Raw genomic sequence first — 21,698 nt, 5'->3', positions numbered from 1 at the left:
GGGGGGGGGGGGGGGGGCTTCTATAAGTGTGAGTGGGCAGGAGGGCTCTGCCTCAGTTTCCCTTCTCCTGAACCCTCTTTTCCCTCATCCCCCTGAGCTTCCTCAGTTTCCTTCCATACCACCCCATTTCCTGCATCCTTTGCACCCACACGATGCTACACCAGGCACACCAGCTCATCTCTGCCTCAGTTCCCCCTCTCCTGACCCTCCTTTTTCGCACCCCCCCAGACCTCAAGGTGCAGCATCTCACTCCTGCCTCAGTTTCCCCTCACCTACTCCCATATTTCCTGTATCTCTGACACCTCAAGGTGCACCAGCTCATCTCTGCCTCAGCTCCCCCACTCTCCCATTTCACCTTGACCTCAAGGTGCAGAAAGTCACCGCTGCCTGTTTCCCCCTCCCTGAACCCCCTTCCCCCCCACCTGATGCCCCCTTTTTCCCCCCAGACCTGAAGGTGCAGAGGTTCATCATGACCCTGATGTGTGACGGGGACCTGACCAAGGTCACGGGGTGCATCGAACACGCGCTGGGGGCGCGACACCCCCGGACCCGCTACAGCGCGGGCTGGGACGCGAAGCTGCTCTGGCTCCCGGCCTCCTACCTGCCCTCCTGCATTGTGGACCTGGTCCTGGCCACCATCCTGCCCAAGCCGGCCCACCGTGTTCGTTAGACACCCCCCCAGACCTCCCCCAGGGGCGATGAGACCCTCAAAATGTGGTGAATAAACCCCCTGGCCCGACCCCCATCCTGCTCGGGGGCTGCTAGGGGCTGTTGGCACTCGGGAATTTGGGGACATTGAGGTGGCCCACAGAGCCCTCAGATCCCCACAAGAGCTGTGAGACCCCCCCCAATGGTGGTGAATAAGCCCCCCCAGCCTGACCCCAGCCTGCTCGGGGATTGCTGGGGACATCACAGTGACACGTGGGAACTTGGGGACATTGAGGAGGCACATGAGGATTTGGGGACACTGACATGGCCCCCACCCAGGAAGGTCCTTGTCCCACCCCCGAGGGACCCCCATTCTCCCCACTCCCGGGGGGCACACTCAGCTCTACGGAAGCTTTTTCTCTTTATTTCCACACCCGGGGACACCTCCTGGCCCTGAGGGACCCCCGGGGGGGGGTTGGCACATGGACCCTGCCCCAGCAGAGCCGAGGGGGACCCCCCAGGACCCCAGAGCCCCCTTGGGGGTGTCGGGGTGGCTACATGACCTCGTAGCCGCTGCGGATGCCCCTCATGAGGCAGCAGGCAAAGATGATGCCCAGGATCTGGGGGGAGGAAAAAGAGGGGTCAGTCCCACATGGGGGGGGGGGGGGGGTTGTTTCAGCCCCATCAGCCCCACACTGAGGGGGGAGAGTCAGTCCCACTCCAGCGGGGTTGGGGGGACAGTCCTACAGTGGGGGTGTTGGGAGGGGTCAGCCCTGTCAGCCCCACATTGCAGGGGTTCAGCCACACACCAAGGGGTCAGTCCCACACTGGGGGGGGCTCAGCCCCACATCCCACCTCGAAGAAGGCGATGCCCAGAGCCACCGCGGCCACGATCAGGATGTTCTTCTTCATCCACACCTCAATGCTCTCCTGGCAGCCCTGGGGGGGACAGGGGGGTTCAGGGGGTGCAGGACCCCCCCAGGGCATGGCAGGGGGGTCTGGGAGGGGGGGTCTCACCTCCTCATAGACGGTCTCAGGGCTGGGGTGGACGTTGCAGGTGGTGGTGTTGATGCGGCAGCACGACCTGGGCACGGTGTCGTTGGCCTGGAACTGCTTGATGTTGGCCCAGTCCGTGTAGTTGTTGGCCCCGCAGCACTTGAACTGAGAGGAGGAAGGGGGGGGGGCAGGGGGGCCTGGATGCCCCCCACAACCCCATCCCGATACTCACTTTCCTCTGGAGCTCGTCCAGCGCTTCGGTCAATGTCGGGTCCTCCTCGTACTTGTTCATGGCCTCCTGCAGCCCCTCCTTCAGCACCGACCTCACCTGGGGGGGGCGGGGGGTCACACCGGGGCCAGGGGGTCCCTGGGACCTCGAGGGAGGGGGGGCCTTGTCCCTGTCCCACGTGTCCCCACCTTGTCCTTGAAGACGTATCCGGCGATGGCAGCGGCGATTTCCACCAGGAAGATGATGCTGAGCAGGACGGCGAACTGGGGGGGCACGGGGGGGGGGTCAGGAGGTCCCCGGGGGTCACAGTGGGGGTGGGGGTTCATGGGGGCTGAGTGGGGGTTGTAGTGGCAGGGTCAGGTGGGGGCTCAGAGTGAGGGAGGGTCATGATGGGGGTTACAGGGAGAGTTTCAGGAGGGTCGGGTTGAGTATTTTGGGGGGGTCACAGTGTGGAGGGGTCATGGTGGCAGTTAGTGAGGGGTTATGGTGGGGGTCTGCAGGGAAGGGGTGAGTTGAGGGGGTCACAAGAGGGGTTGTGGTAGGGGGGTCACATCAGGGGATGGTCACAGTGAAAGGGGGGGGTCACAGGGGGGGTTATGGTGAGGGGGTCACAGTGGGGGCTCAGGGAGCGGAGATTGGGTTGGGGGTCACGGTGGGGATTGTGATGGGGGGTTGGATGGGGGTCACATTGGGGGGGTCAGGGAGGGGGCTTGGATGGGGGTGTCCCTGTGGGGGGGTTGGATGGGGATGTCCCGGGGGACCCAGCAGGGTTTCCCCCTCACCGTGGTGACCATGCAGTAACTCTCCTTCCAGGCGCCGCAGCAGCCGAAGAAGGAGATGAAGAAGATGATGACGCCCAGGACCAGGATGGCCACGGGGGTCCCGGCCGAGGAGCCACCGCTGACCACCAGGGCCTTACCCAGGGCCACCTGGACGTAGATGCCGATGGCGATCAGGGCCACGCCACACACCTGGGGGGCACAGAGGGGGGCACAGAGTGTTGGGGCACAGCCGGGACCCCCCCGGGACCCCCCCGAGCTACCAGGGCGGGGGGGCACCCGCAGCCTCTCTGGAGTTTGCCTTCACACCGGGGACCCCCTTCCTGGGGGCCATGGGAGGTTTCTCTCCCAGCACAGCCCCCCCGCGGTGGGAGGGGGGCACGGGGGGGCACCGCTGGCCCCACGAGTGCCGGAAAGTCCAGGAAGTCCGGCCTTCCGGCCACGCGAGGCCTCGGAGGGGGAATCTGGCACCAGCTCCCCGCCCTGGGGGTCCCTGTGGATCGGGGGTGCCGGTGTGGGGGGGAGTTTATCCCACCAGGAAACACCAACAGCCCCCTCCCACGGGAGCTGGGACACCTCGCCCCTGCCCGGCTGTGGGGTCTATTCCCCCCCTTTCCAAGCCCCCCGCAAGGGTGGGACCCCCTTTCCACGCTTCCCCCGTGTCCCGGTGGCGGCAGTTCCCCCCCCGTGCCGTGCCCTGTTTGCTCGCGGGGCGTGGGCTCGGCCGCCGCTGCACAAACACGGGGGGGGGGCGGGGGGGCTGGCGCCGTGTCCCGCCGTGTCACCGTGTCCCCCCCGCCTCCCCCGGCCCTCGAGGGGTGACTCAGCCCGGCAGGATTAGGGTGGGGACAAGTGACTCCCTGCGTGGGGGGGCGAGAGAGCGGCCGGGAAGGGGCCCGTGACCCCCCCAGCCCCCATCCCCCGCTGCGGCCGTTGGGCTCTCGCGCCTCTTTCCTCACCCCGACTTCCCCAAACCCGCGCCCCGCTTATCGGGGGACCCCAGGCAGGAAGGGGTCCCCCCCCCCCACCCTCACGCGGGGTCCCCAGGGCCGGGCTCCCCCGTTAACCCTGGAACCGACGGATGGTACGTGGGGCTGCAGAGACCAAGAGTAGGCACAGGGGTCCCCTCCTGCCCCTCCAGGACCACCCCCACGGCAGCAGGACACTCCCCCCCCCGTCCCCGTTACCCCCAACTCAGGGTCTGGGGGATGGGGGGCTGGGTCCCCCTACCGGGTTCTGCCGGCCCCGGGACCCCCCTCGGCTGTGCCTCCGGTGCCCCCCGGCCCCGCACTTACCCAGAAGATGAAGTTGAAGAAGAAAACCAGGAACTTCACGCATTTCATCCCCCCCTCGACCGCCATGGCCCGTCCTGGGGGAGCCGCCGCTCAGCACCGGCCCCGGCCCCGCGCCCGGGCCGACCCCGCTCCCGCTCACCGGCCCGAGACCCCCAGCCCCGATCCCGGGGACCGAGCCCCGGTGTCCCGGCACCGCTCCCCCCCTGGTCCCGGTGCTCCCGGAACTCCTGGTGCTGCCGCCCCCGCTCCCGGAGTTCTCGGGGCTGCTCCACAACCCCTGCCGGTGCCAGTGGTCCCGGTCCCGCTCCCCACCCCGGCCCAGGGGCTCCCGAAGTTCCCGGTGCCGCTCCCCCCACAGCCCAGGAGCCTCAGCGAGTTCCCGGTGGTCCCGGTGCCGCTCCCCCGCCGCTCCCGGTGCTCCCAATACCACTCTTCCCCCCGTTCCCGTTGGTCCCGGTGCCGCTCCCCGCCCCGTTCCCGGTAGTCCCGGTGTCGCTCCCCACCCGGTCCCGGTGCTCCCGGCGTTCCCGGTCCCGTTCCCCGCCGTCCTTCCCGAGCGCTCCCCGATCATGTGATGGGCCCGGGGGAGTCAACAGGACCCCGGACCCGCCCCGGCGCCGCCCCGGGCCCGCCCCGCCCCGGCAGCACAGACACGGGGGTGTGAGAGGCGCTTTAATGGGGGGAACATACGGGGGGTCCCAGCGAGGGGACCCGGCACTCAGAGCTCCCACCCCGTCCCGGCTGCCCTCGGTCAGGGGGTCTCGGCCACCCCAGCTCCGGGGAACCCCGGAGTCCCTGTCCCCCTGTATCCTGTACCCTGGTGTCCCTGACACCCCTGATCCCAAACCCGGGGTCTCAGCCCCCCGACCCCACACCCCGGGATCCCTGACACCCCTGACCCCAAACCCAGGGTCCCTGCCATCCCCTTGCCCTTGGTCCCTGTCACCCTGTGACTGCACCTCAAGGTCCTTGAGACCCCCTGCTCTGCACCCCAGACAGCCCTGACCCCACACCTTGGGGTCCCAGCCTCTCCTGAGCCCACACCCCAGGGACCCAGACCCCTCTGACCTCCCACGCCGGGGTCCCTGCCATCCCACTGTCCTTGGTCCCAGCCCCCCCCATACCCCCGGATCCCAGCCATCCTGAACCCTTAACCCCGGGGTCCCAGCCCCCCCATACCCACCCGGGGGGTCTCGGCCGCCGCAGGCTCACAGCCCGGGCACGGTGGCCAGTGCCCCCAGCACGGCCTCCAGGTGCTGGGGGTGCAGATAAGCCACGAGGCCCCCCCTGTTCGCCCAGCGCTCGGCCCCCCCCCGCCCCCTCTGCCGGGCGGTTATAGACCAGCTCGGGGGGGTCCCCGGCGCGCCCCTCCCGCCGCTCTCGCAGGGCCCCCTCCAGGGCCACCACCCCCCCGCCCAGGGCGCGCAGGATGGCGTGGGGGGCACAGGCGTCCCAGGCGAAGGTGGTGCCCTCGGACAGCACGTAGGCGTCCGCCAGCCCCAGGATCACACACAGCATCTTGTACCCCGCGCCCGCCGCGAAGTGCAGGCGCCCCCCGCACAGGGGGCCCAGAGCCCCCCGCACGGCCGCCCCCTCCGCCCGGCTCAGCACCACGCGGGGCACGGGGTGGGGGTCGGGGGGGCTCAGCGAGCACAGCCGCGTGTCCCCGTGGGCCACGCCCCAGTGGTACCTGCCCTGCCACCTGCGGGGACACGGCACGGTGAGCGCGGATCCCCCCGCCCCGGGGGTCGCCCCGGTGCCCCCGCGGTGCCGGTACCTGCGGGTCTGGGGGTCCCGTCGGAAGAAGGGCTCGTTGATGACGCCCAGGACGGGGCGGCCCGAGAGGCGGTCGAAGGCCCCGACGAGCACCAGGGCGGAGCAGAGCCCGGCAGGGGCGATGCCATCCACGGGGGGCACGTCCTCGCGGCCCCCGATGTACTCGTTGGTGGAGTCTGGGGGTCGCAGCCGGGGCTCAGCGGCGGCACAAGGGGGTCCCCGCTCCCCGCCCCGCCCCTGCAGCCCCCACTCACCGATGGGGTCTATCCACACAGCCAGGTCCTGGGGGGACACACCGGGCTCGGCGCCCGCCAGCCTCACATCCCCCAGCACCACGTCCCGGTGCACGGCGTCCGCCAGCAGCTCGGCCGCTGCCTGCTCGGGGCCCAGCACAGACAGCAGCAGGGCCACCGTGTCCTCCCGTGTGGCACAGACACGCACGGCCACCATGCCCCCTGCCACACCCTGAGTCAGCCCCGGCCCCGTCATGGGTACCTTCAGCTCAGCCACGGCCCCATAGACCCAGTGTGGGGACCCCCAACTCAGCCACGAGCGTGTGGCCCCAGCGTGGGGACCCCCTCCTCAGCCACAGCCCCACAGACCCTGCTGAGGGGACCCTCGAGTGAGCCACGGCTTCACATTCCTAGTGTGGGGACACTCCCTCAGCTGTGACCCCGTGTGCCCCAGCACTGGGACCCCCGACTCAGTCACAACCCCAGAACAGGGACCCCCGACTCAGTCACAGCCCTGTGGCCCCGGTGTGGAGCCCCCTGTCCCGGTGACGCCCGACTCACCCTGCACGTCCCTGAACTCGTTGGACTCCTCCCCGTGGATGTGGCCCTGGAGCTCCGGGAACTGGGGGGGCACAGAGGGGACTCAACGTGGCCCGGGGGGCACGGGGCACCCGGGGACCCCCCGGTCCGTACCCACCTCCTTGCCCAGGTCGTGCTTGATGACCTCCTGGATGAGAACGTCCGCCAGGGTCTTGAAGTCCTGCAGGAACCTCCTGTTCCTGTCGGGGCCCGTCTTCTCGGCCACCAGGAGCTGGAAGAGCGGCTCCTCCCGCCGGCACAGCCGCGCCAGCTCCGCCGCCTTCTCCGAGACCCCCACGAGCGCCTGCAGCAGTCCCCCCATGGCGGGACGGGCTGGGGGGACACGGCGCTCAGGGGACCCCCCGGGAGGGGCAGAGCCCAGGGACGGGCCCTGCCCGGCCCCGAAGTGATCCCGGGAGCAGAGGGAGGAAGGGGGGTGTGTGGGGACACCGGGGGACAGAGTGACATGGGGACGTGGGAACCTGGGCACGTGGGGATGTGGGGACACAGACATGGGGACGTCGGGATGAGGGAGTGGGGACATGGGCCTGCAGGGACACGGGGACATGGGGATGTGGAGGTGGGGACGTGAGGACATGAGGACATGAGGATGTGGGGACAGGGTGACACGGGGACGTGGGGACACATGTGGTGACGGGAACGTGGTGACATGGAGAGGTGGGGACATGAGGACGAGGGCATGGGGACACGGGGCCAGGAGGACACGGGGCCACGGGGAGATGGACACGCGGCCGTGGGGCTGCGCCTTCCCCCCGGTGCCCCCCCGGTGCCCCCGCGGGGTGTGGGGTGTCTGTCCCGCGTGTGCAGGAAGGGGTCGGGGCGGGGGGGGCGTCCCCGCTGCCCCCCGGAAGGCGCGGGGCGATGGGACCCCCCCGTAACGACCGCGGCCCAAACCTCCCCCCCTCCCCGAGGCCCAACCCCCCGGTGCCCCCCACCCCGACCCGCCCCCGCGGGGACCCCCGGCCCCCTCGGGAGCCTCCGCCGCTGCCGTTACCGGGGCCGGGGCCGCTGACAGCTCCTGGGGCGGCCCGTGGGCGGGGACGGCGGGCGCGTCACGGAGCCGCTTTAACCCGCTCGCTCCCGCAGGCCGGCGGAGGGGTCACACCGACGGGGCGAGACCCCCGAGGGCGGCGGGACCCCGGTGTAGGGGGGGACGGACCGGGACGACTTCCCGGGGTGTCACGCCGGGGAGCGGTGCTGCCGTGGCGGCGGGGGAAGCCCCGCTGCGGGTCCCGCTGCCCCCGGCGTCCCCGTGGTGTCCCTTTGGGGTCCCTGTGGGGTCTCTATGGGGTCCCTGTGGTGTCCCTTTGGGGTCCCTGTCCCCTCCCGCCTCCCCACACTTCCTCCTGTGTGTCCCTGTGGTGTCCCTGTGTGTCCCTGTGTGTCCCTGTGTATCCCTTTGGGGTCTCTGTGTGTCCCTGTGGGGTCCCTGTGTAACCCTTTGGGGTCTCTGTGTGTCCCTGGGTCCCCTGTGTGTCCCTGTGGTGTCTCTGTGTGTCCCTCTGGAGTTCCTTTGGGGTCCCTGTGTGTCCCTGTGGTGTCTCTGTGTGTCCCTCTGGGGTCCCTTTGGGGTCTCTGTGGGGTCCCTGGGTGTCTCTGTGGGGTCTCTGTGTGTCCCTTTGGGGTCCCTGAGGTCCCTGTGTGTCCCCGTGTCCCCCCGTGGGGTCCCTTTGGGGTCCCGGTGCCCCCCCTGCAGTTCCCGCGGTGGCCGCGCGGTGGCGCCGCCCCCCCGGCGCTGTGGGACCGACCCCGGCAGCTCAGTGGCGCCCCCTGGCGGGACGCGCTGGCACCGCCCCCGGGACCGGGGGGGTAACGGGGCCGCCCCCCCAAACCCACCCCGGGACAGGCCCCCGCCCGGGCCGTGTCAGTGACCCACCGCACCGGGCCAGGACCCCCTCACCACCCCCGCCGCGCCGGAGCGGTGCCGGTGTATCCCCGGTGTCCCTTCCCCTCTCCATGGTTCTGATGGGGCCGGCACCAGAAGTGAGGGGGGGTGTCCCCGGTCACCTGTGGGGTCCCCACACTGATCTCAGTGCTTGTGGCAATCCTTGTTACTCCTGGAACCTACTGACGGCGGCATCTGCCCCGTGCCAGGGGCGACCTCACTGCTCTGCCCCCCCAAAGCTCGAGCGCCCCCGCCTTGGGGACAGGACCCCCGTGATCCCTCGGAGTCCCCACGTCCCCAGCTCGTGGCTGGTCTCCCCTCGGCCGTGGTGTGATGGTCCTCGTTGCTCCTGGGACCCGCTGGCAGTGGCTGCAGCTCTGCCCGGTGCCAGGCTTCTCCCGCGGTGCTCAGCCTCCCCCTCTGCCCCCCCAGCACCCGCTGCAGCCCCCCGGGACCTCCCGTGCCCCCCAACTCATGGCTGGGCTTCCCTCGGCCGAGGTCCCTGTTACTCCTGGAACCCGCTGACGGTCACTGCAGCACTTCCCGGTGCCAGGCTTCTCCCAAGCCGGGCACCCACCCCCCCAGCGCCCACTGCAGCCTACCGGGGACCCCCGTGCCCCCCAAGTCAGAGCTGGGCTTCCCTGGGGCGGGCTCTGCCCGCCCTCGCCGCTCCCGGAACACACCGATGGTTCTCCGGGGCTCTGCCGGGGCCGGCAACGGAGCGCGGCGAGCGGGGGGGCTCAGAGGGTGGGGGGAGTCCGGGGGGGGCCCGGGACGCGCATCCCGGGGGCGGTGCACTTGCCGGGACGCGCATCCCCCCGGTCGCACTTGCCGGGAGCGGGTCCCGCGGCGCCGCCCCCCGCCCCGAACGGGAGGCGGGCGGGGGGTCCGGGGCGCACCGGGCGGCGGCGGGGCCGTTCCCCGGGCTCGGGGGGCCGGCGGCGGCTGGTGCCAAGCCCCTGCCAGAACCTCTTTTGTGCGCCCGCAGCCAATCAAGGCCGCTGACGACACACTTCTCTTGGGGTATAAAACCCCGGGGCCGCCGCTACCGCCGCTTTTTTTCATCCCCCCCCCCCCCCTTCGGCCCCCCCCGGGGTCCCCGCTTCCCCGCCCCCGCCGCCGTTACCGCCTTCCCCCCCTTGCGCGTTGCGGTGGAAGCGGGGCGGGGGGGCGGCCCGGTGGGGAAGGGTTTTATTTTTTTTCTTCTTTCTTTTCTTTTTCTTTTATGTATTTTTTTGTTTTCCCCCCCGGCATGGCCCCGGTGTGGTGGTTGTTGGGGTCGGTGGTGGCGGTGGTGGCCGGGGGGGGGGTCGGTGGAGCAGCCCCCCGCCTCCGAGCCCGCCTGCCCCGTGTGCCTGTGGCGGCGGCAGAGCAAAGAGCTGCGGCTGGAGAGCATCAAGTCGCAGATCCTGAGCAAGCTGCGGCTGAAGGAAGCGCCCAACATCACCCGGGAGGTGGTGAAGCAGCTGCTGCCCAAGGCCCCCCCGCTCCAGCAGCTCCTGGACCTCCACGACTTCCAGGGGGACTCGCTGCAGCACGACGAGTACCTGGAGGAGGACGAGTACCACGCCACCACCGAGACCGTCATCAGCATGGCCCAGGAAAGTCAGTGCCGCCCTTTGTTCCGCTGCAAACTTCGCCGGAGGGCTCCCCCCAACCCCCAACCCCTGCCCGGGCTCCCCCCTCCGTTCCCCTCCCGATCCCCCGGTCCCCTCCCGCCCGCCGGCACCGTCCCTCCAGGACGCCCCATCCTCCGCTTCCTCCCCCGGGGCTCCCCGACCCTCCTCGGGGCTTCCCGACCCCCCCGGAGCTCTCCGACCCTCGTCGGGGTTCCCCGACACCCCTCGGGGCTTCCCGGTTCCCCCCGGTCCGTGCAGGTCCCGCGGGGACACAGAGACGTGGGGACGTGGGGACCCAGGGACATGGGGATGGGACAGCGCGGCCGCGGCAGCCCCGGTACGGGGCACTGGGAACCGGGAGACGGGACTGGGACTGACCACTGGGGACTGGGACAGGGGACTGGGAGCTGGCACTGGGTGCTGGCACTGGGGACTGGAAGGTGATACTGTGTGCTGGGACCTGATACTGGAAGCTGGGACTGGGGACTCGGAGCTGGTACTGAGTGCTGGGACCTGACATTGGGTGCTGGGACTGGGTGCTGGGTGCTGGAACCTGGCAGTAGGTACTGGGACTGGGCAGTAGCACCAGGACCCGGCACTGGGAGCTGACACTGGGGACTGGGACCGGGGATGGGGGACTGGGACTTCGCAATAGGGACTGATACCAGCCAGTGAGTGCTGGGACCTGGCACTGGGAGCTGGGACTGGGGACTGGGCACTGGAGACTGTGACCAGACACTGGCACCAGTCAGGAGTGGGACTGGGCACTGGGAGTAGCATCAGGACCCCGCACTGGGTACTGGGAGCTGGCACAGGGAGCAGACTGGGGGCACTGGGCAGGTCCGCAGGGCACAGGGCAGGGTGACAGGAAGGTGACAGGCAGGTGATGGCAGGGTGACAAACAGGGTGACAAACAAGGTGACATCAATGTGACAACAGGCTGTGCTGGGGACAGGCCAGTGCAGTGAGGGCTGCAAGGGGCTGTGAGGGCTGTGAGGGGCTCTCAGGGCTGAGGGGCTGTGAGGGCTTTGAGGGGCTCTGAGGCGTGTGAGGGGCTGTGAGGGCTGTGAGGGGCTGTGAGGGGCTCTCAGGGCTGTGAGGGGTGCAAGGGGTGTGAGGGCTGTGAGGGTTGTGAGGGCTGTGAGGAGTGTGAGGGGTCCCCGGTGGGACAGCAGGGAGGGGACAGGTCACGGGGACTTTGCTGCGACGTGATGTGGCCCCGTCCCCCCCCAGATCCCCTGGGGTCTCTCCACCTGCTCCAGCCGTGGGACCCCCGGGACAGGGGGCGGGGGGCCGGGTGCGAAGGGCGAGCGGAAGGGAGGGAAGTGTGAGGCGCTGCCCCCCTCCTGCCGCCCCCCGACGAATTTCCTTCCCAGGCATTAATAGACTCGGGCGGCTTTGAAATTTTATTACCCATAAAATTGACGACACGCTGGGGTTTTCCTCCCTCAGCCGCGGCAGCGCTCACGGCCCCCGGGCCCCCCTCCCACCCCTTCACAGCTCGGGGGCCCCCAAAATAAATACCAGAGGGCAGCCCCTCCTCCCACATGGCCCCGCGCCGGGGGTCTCACTTCCCCGGACCCCCGGCCGGATGCGCCGCAGGTCCGCTCCCCACCCCTGACTGCCACCGCTCCGTTATTATTATGATTTTTCCTCCCTCCTTGCCCCCCCGGGGCAATTGTGGGGGGTTTTATGGTTCCTGAACAGAAGGAGGGAAAGGGCTTTAAAGGCAGCAGAGCCATAAAGCTCTCGGGTTCCCCCCGGCCGCCCCCCCATTAATCCCCGGCCACCACCCCCAAACCCCCCACCCCCCTGGGGGTTTTTAACTGCAGGAGGAACCCGGGAAGGTTAATTGGGTCCTAAACCCATTGAGGGGCTACCCGTGACCCCCGCGACCCGCGGGGGGGGAGGGAGCTTAATGAGGGGGGATGAGGGCCGGGGGGACCGGGGCGAGGGGCTGGAGGGGGGCCGGGGGGGGGCCGGAGCCGCTCAAGGTCAGTGGGACGTGAGGACACGGGGACACAAGGACATGGGGACACGGCAGAGCTACCTCTGGCACACGGCACCTCGGGGCTCCGCGGATCTGGGGGCCTCCAGTCGGGAGGTTGATGGGGCGGGGGTGGGAGCCCCGAATCCGGGCCCCGGTGGGAACAAAGAGAGTGGGGGGGGCCGGGGGCGGCCCCCTCCCGGCACATGCCCAGCTGTGACCGGTGTCCCGGTAACCTTTATCCCCTGTTGCCACAGCGACAGGACGAGCATCCTGGCACCGCAGCCAGCGTGTCAGAGCCCCCCCCACCGGTTCCCCCCGGGCCCGATGTCCCCCCGAGATGTCAGTCAGAGCCCCGGTGTCCGCCGGGATGCCACAGCGACCCCCGGGCCGGCAGAGGGTCAGCGGTGCCACCGGTGCTGCCGCTGTCCCAGCGAGGGGCTTCAGGAGCAGCTCCCCAGGACCTGCCCCGGCTCCAGCACTGCTCCGGCATCTCCCACCTGGAGACCCCCCAGATCCCACCTCATGGCACAAACTGGCCACCACAGACCCCTGTGCATGGGTGTCACCTCGCCCACAGCCCTCCGTGGGGTGACATCCCACTGGTGATGGGTGGCAAAGCCTCCACCAAGGGGCTGGGGGCGCACAACCTGCTGAGAGGACGGGCACGGGGGAGTTCAGTCGGGGGTCTGAGCACTGCACATCACGGGGGGAGTTTGGGTGGAGGGTGCCCCCATCCCGGGGGGGTCGGGGCCCCCCCAGCCGGGGGGCCGGGCAGCATTCCGGGGGCTATGGCCGGTGTCGTGACCCTCGTGAGCCCGGGAAGGCCTCGGCACAGCAAATGGCCCTGCTGCAGCTGGGTGCTATTAAACCTGACCGGTGCAGGGGGAGGGGGCTGCGCGGGGCGGGGGGCGAATTCCCAGCTCAATTTGACACAGATGTTCGCCGGGCCGGGAGGGCCGGCGCGGGGCCGGGGTGCTGCCGTGGGGCTGGGGGAGGGACCTCCGGGGACCCCCGGGTCCGGTGGGTGCTCGGGGTTGTCACCCCACCGAGGTGGATGTCCCTGTGGGGCCACTCACCTTCACCACCTCTGAGCACGTGGCCCTGGCATGTCGTACTGGGGGGCTGGGAGAGACCCCCGAGGTGTGGTGCTGCCCCATAAACCGGCTCAGGGAGGGTGCAGAGGGGGGGTGGGAGATAGAGCCCAGAGGTACCTGGGGCCGGGCACATTCCCAGCTCCAGCGCTGGGATGTGCTGGGAAGCGGCTGCCCCGAGCAGGTGCTATGGGGCCGGAGCCCCCCGCCCCGCTCAGCCCGGCCCCCTCCGCAGGAGGCTCGCTCCAGGGGGCTCAGGATTCCCCGGGGTCAGGGGGCAGCCGGGGATCACCGCGGGTGGAGGGGTGGTGACCCCCGGGGCAGCCTCTGACCCGACCTTCAACTCCTAACGACCGAGGAGGAGCTCGTGGGGTCCCGGGGTTTGGGAGGGATCCCGGGGCCACCCCTGACGCCTCCTTCCTCCCGCAGCGGACCCGGTGGTGCAGATCGAGGGCAACCCCCATTGCTGCTTCTTCAACTTCAGCCCCAAGATCATGTTCACGAAGGTGGTGAAGGCGCAGCTCTGGGTGTACCTGCGGCCGGTCCAGCACACCCCCACCGTCTACCTGCAGATCCTGCGCCTGAAGCCCGTCACGGACGAGGGCAGTCGCCACATCCGCATCCGCTCCCTCAAGATCGACCTCAACTCCCGCCTGGGGCACTGGCAGAGCATCGACTTCAAGCACGTGCTGCAGAACTGGTTCAAGCAGCCGCAGAACAACTGGGGCATCGAGATCAACGCCTTCGACCCCAACGGCAACGACTTGGCCGTCACCTCGCTGGGGCCCGGCGCCGAGGGGCTGGTGAGTGTCCTCGGGGGAGTGGAGGGTGTGGGGGCAATCGGGAGGGGTGGGGATGTGGCTCTGTGGGGAGGGTGACAGAGGGGGAGGGTGGTCACGGATCTGGGGAGCAGTGGCAGCTCCACAGGGACAATGACAGCTCCCTGGGGCTTGTCACAGCTCCATGGGGACAGTGACAGCTCCAGGGGGACAATGACACCCTCATGGAGCTGGTGACAGCTTTGTGCAACTGGTGACACCTCCATGGCACTGGTGACACCTCCATGGCATTGGTGACATCTTGATAGGGCTTGGCGACAGCTCAGTAGGGCTGGTGGCAGCTCCATGGGGCTGGTGACACTGCCATGGGGCCGCTGCCATCCCGTGGGGCTGGGCCGGGGTCCAGCGGGGTGGTGGCTCAGTGTGTCCCTCTCCCCCCCCAGCACCCCTTCATGGAGCTGCGGGTCCTGGAGAACAACAAGCGCTCGCGGCGGAACCTGGGGCTGGACTGCGACGAGCACTCGACCGAGTCCCGCTGCTGCCGCTACCCCCTGACCGTCGACTTCGAGGCCTTCGGCTGGGACTGGATCATCGCCCCCAAGAGATACAAAGCCAACTACTGCTCGGGGCAGTGCGAGTACATGTTCATGCAGAAGTACCCCCACACCCACCTGGTGCAGCAGGCCAACCCCCGGGGCTCGGCGGGGCCCTGTTGCACCCCCACCAAGATGTCCCCCATCAACATGCTCTACTTCAACGACAAGCAGCAGATCATCTACGGGAAGATCCCCGGCATGGTGGTTGACAGATGCGGGTGCTCCTAGAGCCCGGCTGGGGCTGCCCCTCCGCCCCACCACCCCCTCCACCGCCAGCTCCTCGTTTCTTCCGCTGTTTCTTGCTTTTCTTTAAGATTTCTTTTTTTTTCGGGGGAGAGGAAAAAAAAAATACAAAGACCAAGCATTGAAATTCCTTTGGATGTTGGAAGAGAGAGAGAGAGAGAGAGAAGGAAATCCCACGGAGAAACACTGCACCAAACCCGCGATTCGACATGCATTGTGCAATAAAGCAACCGAACGGAGAAGGGAAGGGGGGGCCGGGACCCCCACACGGTGACAGGTGACACGGTGACACGGTGACACAGCGACACGGCACCGGGCGGCTCCCCCACCCCAGCTCAGCAGCAACGGGGAGAGGAGGAGGCCGAGGAGACCCCGCGGCCCCTCCTCGCGCTCCTGGAGCAGCAGCGGGAACGGGGCCACCCCTGCCCACCTCGCGGCCGAGGTGACGCCCACGGGCAGGTGACCTGGAGGTCCCCGAGCAGCCACGGGCTCCCGCCGGAGCGAAGACAGCGGGGTCCGGCAGCGGGACCCCCGGGACGGGCGCGCCGGGGCTGTTCCGGCCCGGGAGGAAACCGTCTCCCTTCTTTAATTTATTTATTTATTAATCACCCTCCCGGCTGGCGCTCGCCTCGGTCCCTCCCTTCGCACCCTCAGCCCGGACTGCTCTGGAGGGGCCTCCCGGGGACCACCGCCACCCCCAGGCTGGAGGGGACGGAGCTGCCGCCCGAGCTTTGGATCCAGCCCTGGCACCGGCACAGGGCACACAGCGCTCTCCCGGGGGGCTCGGGGGGTCTCCGCCGGCGGGAGGGCGTCCGGCAGCCCGGGGTTACCCGGAGGCAGCCCCAGCGGGCTTTGGACGGAGGCTCCGGCCGGGGAGAAATTCCGCTTACACGGCGCATTCGCGTCCCGCCGCCCTCGGCGCTCCGGAGGATTTTTCACGTGAGAAATGATGATTCTCCCGCGTTCCCAGAGCCCGGAGGCTCCAGCGCTCCCTCCGCGGGGCCGCCGGGGCCGTGCGGGGCCGCTCCCGGCGCCGGGCGGGCGCTGACCCCGCGGCGGGGCGGGAGCGGCGGCTCGGGGAGGGGAAGCCCCCGCGGCCCCCGGGCCCAGCACTTATCCCGAGGGTGCCGGGGGGGACACGCGGCTCCATCCCGGGGCCAGGCGGGGAACGACCCCGTGGCCAGGCACGTCCGCACCCCGCGTAGCACTTAAGGGCCGGCGCCGGGCGGCCGGGGGCTCTCCCGGGATGTTCAGCACTTGTCCCCGGCTCCGCGGAGCCACAAGCGCTTACAAGGACGAGGCCACCCCGGGACGAGGACACGGTGCCGACCCCCGGCCGTGCCAGACCCCGGATCCCCCCGCCTGGCAGCACTTACGGCCCCTCGTGCCAGGCTCCCGATGCCACCGGGCTGGTGGCTCCGGCGGTGGCAGCAGGGGTGGGAGGTGAGGGGATAGGCAGGGGTAGAGCCGGTGTTCCAAGGAGTGGGGTTCTGGAGGCAGAGGAGCATCTCCCAGCCCCGCTCAGCCCTGAATGGGGGGCACAGCTCAGCCCCAAAACACCGTGGTCAACAGCCCCTTGTGGCCGAGGTCCCCAAGCCAGGGGGTCAGTGGTGGCTCTTCCAATACATCAGATAAAATGATGCCAATGAAAACCCTGGGGCGGGGGCAACCCCTCCCCCTGCCCTTCAGTGCCTTTTGGGGGGGCTGTGGCCTCCGGCAGCCCTGGGGCTTGGGGTGGAGGAGGGGGGACCCCCAGTGTCCCCACACGGTGCCCGTGTTATGCCGAAGGCAACGGTCCCAGGGAAGACAGAGCCAGGCACTTGGAAAGATCCAGAAGCCACTGTGAAGGGACTGGAAAGGGTTTGGAGCTGCCCTGGGCCTGGGGGAGCCCCAAACCCACTTGTCACCCCAAAAGGCCCCCCAGGGCCCCAAGGCGACTGTCACAGGCAGGTGGCACTGAAGGAGAAATGATGGGAAGGCCTGGGCACTGGGACCCGTTAGCATGGGGCACTGGGACCAGTTATCATGGGGCACTGGGACCCATCAGCTCCAGGCAGTGTGACCAGTCAGCTCTGGGTACTGGGACCAGTCAGCCTTGGGCACTGGGACCAGTTACCTCCAGGCAGTGGGACCAGTCAGCCCCGGGCACTGGGACCAGTCAGTTCTGGGCACTGGACCACGGCCCCAGCAGCAGGCAGCACTGGTCCCAGTGCCCGGGGCTGACTGGTCCCATAGGCAGCTCCCAGGTGGGGGTTGTGGGGGTGGTGGCCCCCTCAGTATATTATTATTATAATTATTATAATTATTATAATTATTTCCTGGTGTATCGGTCTGTGTGTAACGTCTTAGGTTCCTTTTCTGTTCGTCTGTTCGTTGTTTTGTTCCTCGTTCTGTCGCTCTGGGGGGTCTGGGGGGGTCCAAGATGGGCCCTAGGGGGGGGGGGGCTCACAGCGGGGCCCAAAAGGCCACGGCTGGTCGGGGTGGGGCTCACGGTGGGACCAAAACCAGCACTTGAACAGAAAAAATATACAAGAAAAAAAAAAAAAAAAAAAAAATAAAAAAAAGAGAGAGAAATAATCCAAGAGTTCCAAGCATTCAGCTCCATCTGCACCCCCGGGGTCCCATCACCGTGGGCAGGGGTCACATGAGCTGGTGGCACCGGGACCCCCGGGCAGCACCGGTGCCGTCAGTGACACTGGGCTTGTGGTGGCTCATCTGGTGTCACCAGGAGGGAGCTGGTGGTGACACCGCAGCCAAAGGGGGGCTGGAGGGAGTGGAGGGGATGGGGCAGCCCCTCGGGGGCTGGGAACCATTTGCACTATGGAAAGGTGGAGAAGGAATGAGGCCGGGACCGATCGCCCTCGTGGGCGTCTGTGGGCACTGGGATCAGCCCATCAGTGCCAGGGCCAGGGGGCTGCGGCTCCCCGAGGGGGACAGGGGGAGGAGAAGACCCCCCACAGAAGAAGATTCCCCCTCCCGGGCTGGTCTGAGGCCCAGTGACACCCCCACTCCTCGTTCTGTCTGAGCCCTGGATCCGTGGGGGCATCTGGCACGGGGACATCCAGCACGGGGACATCCAGCACGGGGACATCCAACACTGCCACCACGTCACACAGGCTTTGTCACACGTGGCCTTGCCACAAAGACCTGCCTGCGATGCCACCCCTGGCTCCCCCGGCGGCAGAGATGGAGGGAATTGGTGTCCCTGGAGCGGGATCGGGGGATTCGGGGCCCCTGAAGAGCCACAGGAGAGGAAAAGCCCCACAAGTGTCCCCGTGGCTCCAGTGTTGGACAAGTGACATCTGCTGTAACTCGTGCCCTAAAGGCCTCCCCGGCGCCGGCCCCAGCCCCGGCTCCTTCGGTTTTTTAGACTTTTTGTAAAATAAAAAATTTATAGAGTCAAAAAGATACTGGGAAAAAGGGAAAATTGATGATAAACGCATTTTGCTTGGGCTGCTGATCGTGGCCCTCCTCGGGACCCAGTACCCCCCCCAGATCCAGCCCCTCACTCAGCCCCTCACTGGCACTGGATCCCACAGTCAGCACCAGATCCCCGTGTCCCCACGGCCCCTCTTGTGTTTCCACGGCCCCCCCTCCCACCCCTCCCTTGGGATCTCCCGGCCTCATCCAGCTCCGAGGGCTTGGGAAATCTTTCCTGATGCTTCTCATTTTTCCCATGCTCCCGGCGCCGGCTGCACCCCAGGGACAAGGGATGAGAGGGGACAGAGCCCACCCGGTGCCCTGTGCCTGGCTCAGAGCCCCCGGACATTCCCAGGTTTATCTCCCACCTGGGAACCACCCGCAGCCCCCTCCCGAGCCCCCTGGACACACTGGTCCTTGTGCCTTCACACAACCGACACCTGGAGAATCCCAAAACTGGGAACAACCATCCCTAAACCTGTTCAGCCCCCCAGAGATGGGTGTCCCCGTCCCAGCGATGGGGGGAGGGTCTGAGACCACCACTGAGTGGGGGTCACCACCTTGAACCCCCCGAGAGCTGCAGGGAGGGTGGGTTGACCCTGAGGAGGGGATGGACAACACGGGACAAGGATAGAAGACAAGGGACAGGGATGGAGGACAAGGAACAGGGATGGGGGACAAGGAACAGGGATGGGGGACATGGGACAGGGATGGAGACCCAGGACAGTGCAAGGGACACCCCACACCAGACCACCAGCTCCAGGCCATGGCAGGAGCTGTGTCCCCCCTCCCAGCCTCCATTTCCTCCCAGTGCAGCCCCCCCCGGTTGTAAAGCAGAGATTTACAAGTGGCCCCAAGTGCCGGAGGAGCCGCAGGATCAGGGGCAGCTTTATGGAGCCTCATTAGGGGCTGCAGGTATTCCGGGAATGTCCAGCAGCTAATTATGGCTGGGCCAGGACAGGGGACAGGGTGGGCAGGGGATTGTCACCACAGGAGGGGACAGGGTGGGCACTGGAGGGTCACTGCAGGAGGGGACAGTGTGGTCACTGCCCATGGGGCCAGGGAACCTTCTGGCCCAAGTGAGGGCCAGACACACGGACGTGGCTCCAGCTCAGCCCCCGATGGGTCAGACAGGCCCCAGGCCCTGCTGGGGCGGTGACTCCATGGCCATTGGCCGTGTCCCTGCTCTCCCGCTCCAACTGGGGTCCTTCAGGACACGTTGGAAGCTGCTACTCCCCCTGGGAATGTCCTGGGCCCCTCCACACCCCATCCCTACCCTACAGATCCCACCTGCTCCCCCAGAGATCCCCCAGCCCCCCTGGGGGGGCTCCAAGGGCAGAACTGCCCTGGGGGGAGTGTCCAGCTCTGCCCTCTCCACACACTGGGGGTAAAACCCTCGGGGGTCTCCAGGAGCCTTGGGGAGGCACCGAACCAGTCCCATGGGTGCACCAAGAGTGACCCCCACCCTGTACCCCAGCACGGCCTGGGGACACCACCAGCTCCCATGGGATCAGAATCCCCCTCGGGAGCCACGGCCAGGGGGTCCTGCAGGGGGACCAGGCTGTGCCACCCACCCTGAGGGCCGGAGGAAGGAGGTCCCGGGGCGGGGGGGGGTTTGTTTGTTTGCTTCGAGGGCGATGTCAAGAGTTTAACGAGCGCTCGCTTTTGTTCTGGTCACGTCTCCCCCGAGGCCGCCCCGGGGGCTGCACCCCCACATCCCTGCTCCCCCCGGCCCCCGTGACCTAATTCGGAGACCAAGGGCAGGGCTGGAGGGGGACAAATTAGGGACGGGGACATCCGGGCGACCACCCACGGCGGCCCCACGGCCCCCCGGACCTGCCCCTCCGCCGCTGACAGGACCGGCCGCCCGCGACATTCACAGTAATTAAACCACCAGCGGGGGCTTGGCCCGGCTCCACCGGCCCTGCCGGGGCCCAGGATTATCCGGGGGAGCTGGGCACGGGCCAGGCCCCCACCACGGTCCGAGGGCAGCGCTGGCACCAGTACGGGGCTCCCCAGGGACCCGGCGGGTCCGTCCCCAACCTGTGGCAGGGATGGGGTTTGGTGCCATCCCCGAGATTCCTGAATGGTCCCAGGATCTGGGTGGGTCAGTCTCCAACCTACAGCTGGGGTGGGGTTTGGTGCCATCCCAAAGGTCTCCAGACCATCCCAGGGTCTGGGTGGTTCAGTCCCCAACCTGCATCAAGGTCATCCCAAAGGTCCCCAGAACATCCTGGGATCCAGTTGGCTCAGTCCCCTGGCAATGCCCAACCTACATCAGGGACGGGGTTTTGATGCCATCCCAAAGACCCCCAGACCCTCCCGAGCTCTGGGTGTCTCACAAGTAGGATTTGAGGCGTCCCCATTCCCTGTCCTCCAGTGAGCACATCCCTCATGGAGCCCCCTCCTCCATGGCAGGGCAACAGAAGGATCCAAGGATCCAAGAAGGATGATCCAAGGGGATGGATCAGCTCCAGCCATGCTCTGGCTCCTGGGACATCCCTGTCCTGTGGGACAGGAGCCACCAGTCAAGGAGGGGCAATCCTTGGTCACCTCAAGGAGATGAGACCAGCGGGAGACAAGACAAGGCCAGTGGGAGGGGAGGTCAGTGGGAAACAAGGCTGGTGGGATTTGGGGCCGGATTTGAGGTCGGGGGACCCGCGGCCGGTGCAGGGGAAGGAGGGGCTGCTGGCACCGGAGCCCCTCACCCCTTTGTGCAATCCCCCCCCTGCTCCTCCGGAGCCCCCCCGGGCTGTCCCCGGGGGCTCTGACAAGTGACTTCACGCCGCATTTGGGCCCCGCTCCCGCGCGGTCCCACGGCGCCCGCAGCCCCGGTCCTTCCTTTCTTTCCCTGCCTTTCCCACACGAATTTCCCCCGCCCATTGTGCGCCCGCGGCTTTTCTTCTTCCCCTATTCAGCCCAAATTAGTCACAAGGAGCCCCCGGCTCGGGGGGTGTTTGAAACCCGGGGCCGCTCGCAGTGAAGATGCGGCCCCGCAGGGACGGGGAGGAGCCCATCCCAAATTTGGTGCCGCCGCCGCCGAAAACTCATCCCCGAGGAGGGAGAGGGACGGACACCAGCAGGAGAAATGTCAGCAGGACCTGAGCAGAGAGACCAGGGCAGGGCAGGAACCGGGACCCTCCTGCGCCCTGGTCCTTGTGCCAGAGTGGAGTTGGTGGGACTCCGAGTCCTGGAGAAGGGCAGTGCCACCACCAGTGTCCCCTCACCCACCAGTGACCTGAATCCAGAGGAGTCTGTGCTTCCCCTGGAGCTCCACGAGGACCTGGTCCCAAAATCCCGGTGAGGAGGGGAGGGGAACAGCCCTGCCCTGGGTGACATCCGTGTCCCCATTCCCTGCTCCGGGGAGGGAGGAGATCCACATCTGGAGGCCAGAGGGGCAGGAATTTGGCCATGGAACATCCTGGGTAATGCCAGGGATACCCAGCCCTGGGTAAGGACGGGAATTTCGGGGGTTTCCTGCACAGCTCCAGCCCCAATCCCAACCCAGGAGCCCAGGAG

General features: G+C 68.0%; 4 protein-coding genes across 6 annotated transcripts in view; 2 read left to right on the top strand and 2 right to left on the bottom strand.

The window, feature by feature from the left end:
* RDH5 (retinol dehydrogenase 5) overlaps positions 1 to 752 on the top strand; it is a 3,257-nt gene extending 2,505 nt beyond the window's left edge. For 2 of the 3 annotated variants that reach the window (XM_027669266.1, XM_027669267.1), the window contains exon 5: positions 447 to 752. In XM_027669266.1, coding sequence (XP_027525067.1) covers positions 447 to 670 — 224 coding nt within the window. In that variant the 3' untranslated portion in view covers positions 671 to 752. The remainder of the gene's footprint in view (positions 1 to 446) is intronic. The other variant, XM_027669268.1, reaches the window with a different exon arrangement.
* A 298-nt stretch (positions 753 to 1,050) lies between these two features.
* On the bottom strand, positions 1,051 to 4,523 carry CD63 (CD63 molecule). Its single transcript, XM_027669299.1, has 8 exons — positions 4,451 to 4,523; positions 3,948 to 4,021; positions 2,656 to 2,844; positions 2,062 to 2,136; positions 1,877 to 1,972; positions 1,666 to 1,809; positions 1,504 to 1,587; positions 1,051 to 1,268 (listed from the first exon to the last, which is right to left on the bottom strand). The coding sequence occupies exons 2-8, from the start codon at positions 4,011 to 4,013 to the stop codon at positions 1,203 to 1,205; spliced, it is 720 nt and encodes a 239-aa protein (XP_027525100.1). The 5' UTR covers positions 4,014 to 4,021; positions 4,451 to 4,523; the 3' UTR covers positions 1,051 to 1,202.
* A 513-nt stretch (positions 4,524 to 5,036) lies between these two features.
* INPP1 (inositol polyphosphate-1-phosphatase) lies at positions 5,037 to 7,588 on the bottom strand. The gene is given in 7 exon segments (XM_027669298.1): positions 5,037 to 5,260; positions 5,262 to 5,649; positions 5,725 to 5,899; positions 5,978 to 6,178; positions 6,518 to 6,578; positions 6,654 to 6,868; positions 7,557 to 7,588. Coding segments are annotated over 6 exon segments (1,134 nt in total). The 5' UTR covers positions 6,858 to 6,868; positions 7,557 to 7,588; the 3' UTR covers positions 5,037 to 5,155.
* Positions 7,589 to 9,567: 1,979 nt separating this feature from the next.
* Positions 9,568 to 15,082, top strand: GDF11 (growth differentiation factor 11). The gene is given in 4 exon segments (XM_027669300.1): positions 9,568 to 9,741; positions 9,743 to 10,046; positions 13,571 to 13,944; positions 14,364 to 15,082. Coding segments are annotated over 4 exon segments (1,134 nt in total). The 5' UTR covers positions 9,568 to 9,666; the 3' UTR covers positions 14,745 to 15,082.
* The last annotated feature ends 6,616 nt before the right edge of the window (positions 15,083 to 21,698 follow it).

This window comes from Corapipo altera, unplaced genomic scaffold (genome assembly GCF_003945725.1).
Source record: "Corapipo altera isolate COAL_440 unplaced genomic scaffold, ASM394572v1 223, whole genome shotgun sequence".
NCBI classification, from domain to species: Eukaryota; Metazoa; Chordata; class Aves; order Passeriformes; family Pipridae; genus Corapipo; species Corapipo altera.
Note: the sequence above shows the minus strand (reverse complement) of the source record. Positions and strands in the feature narration are given on the sequence as shown.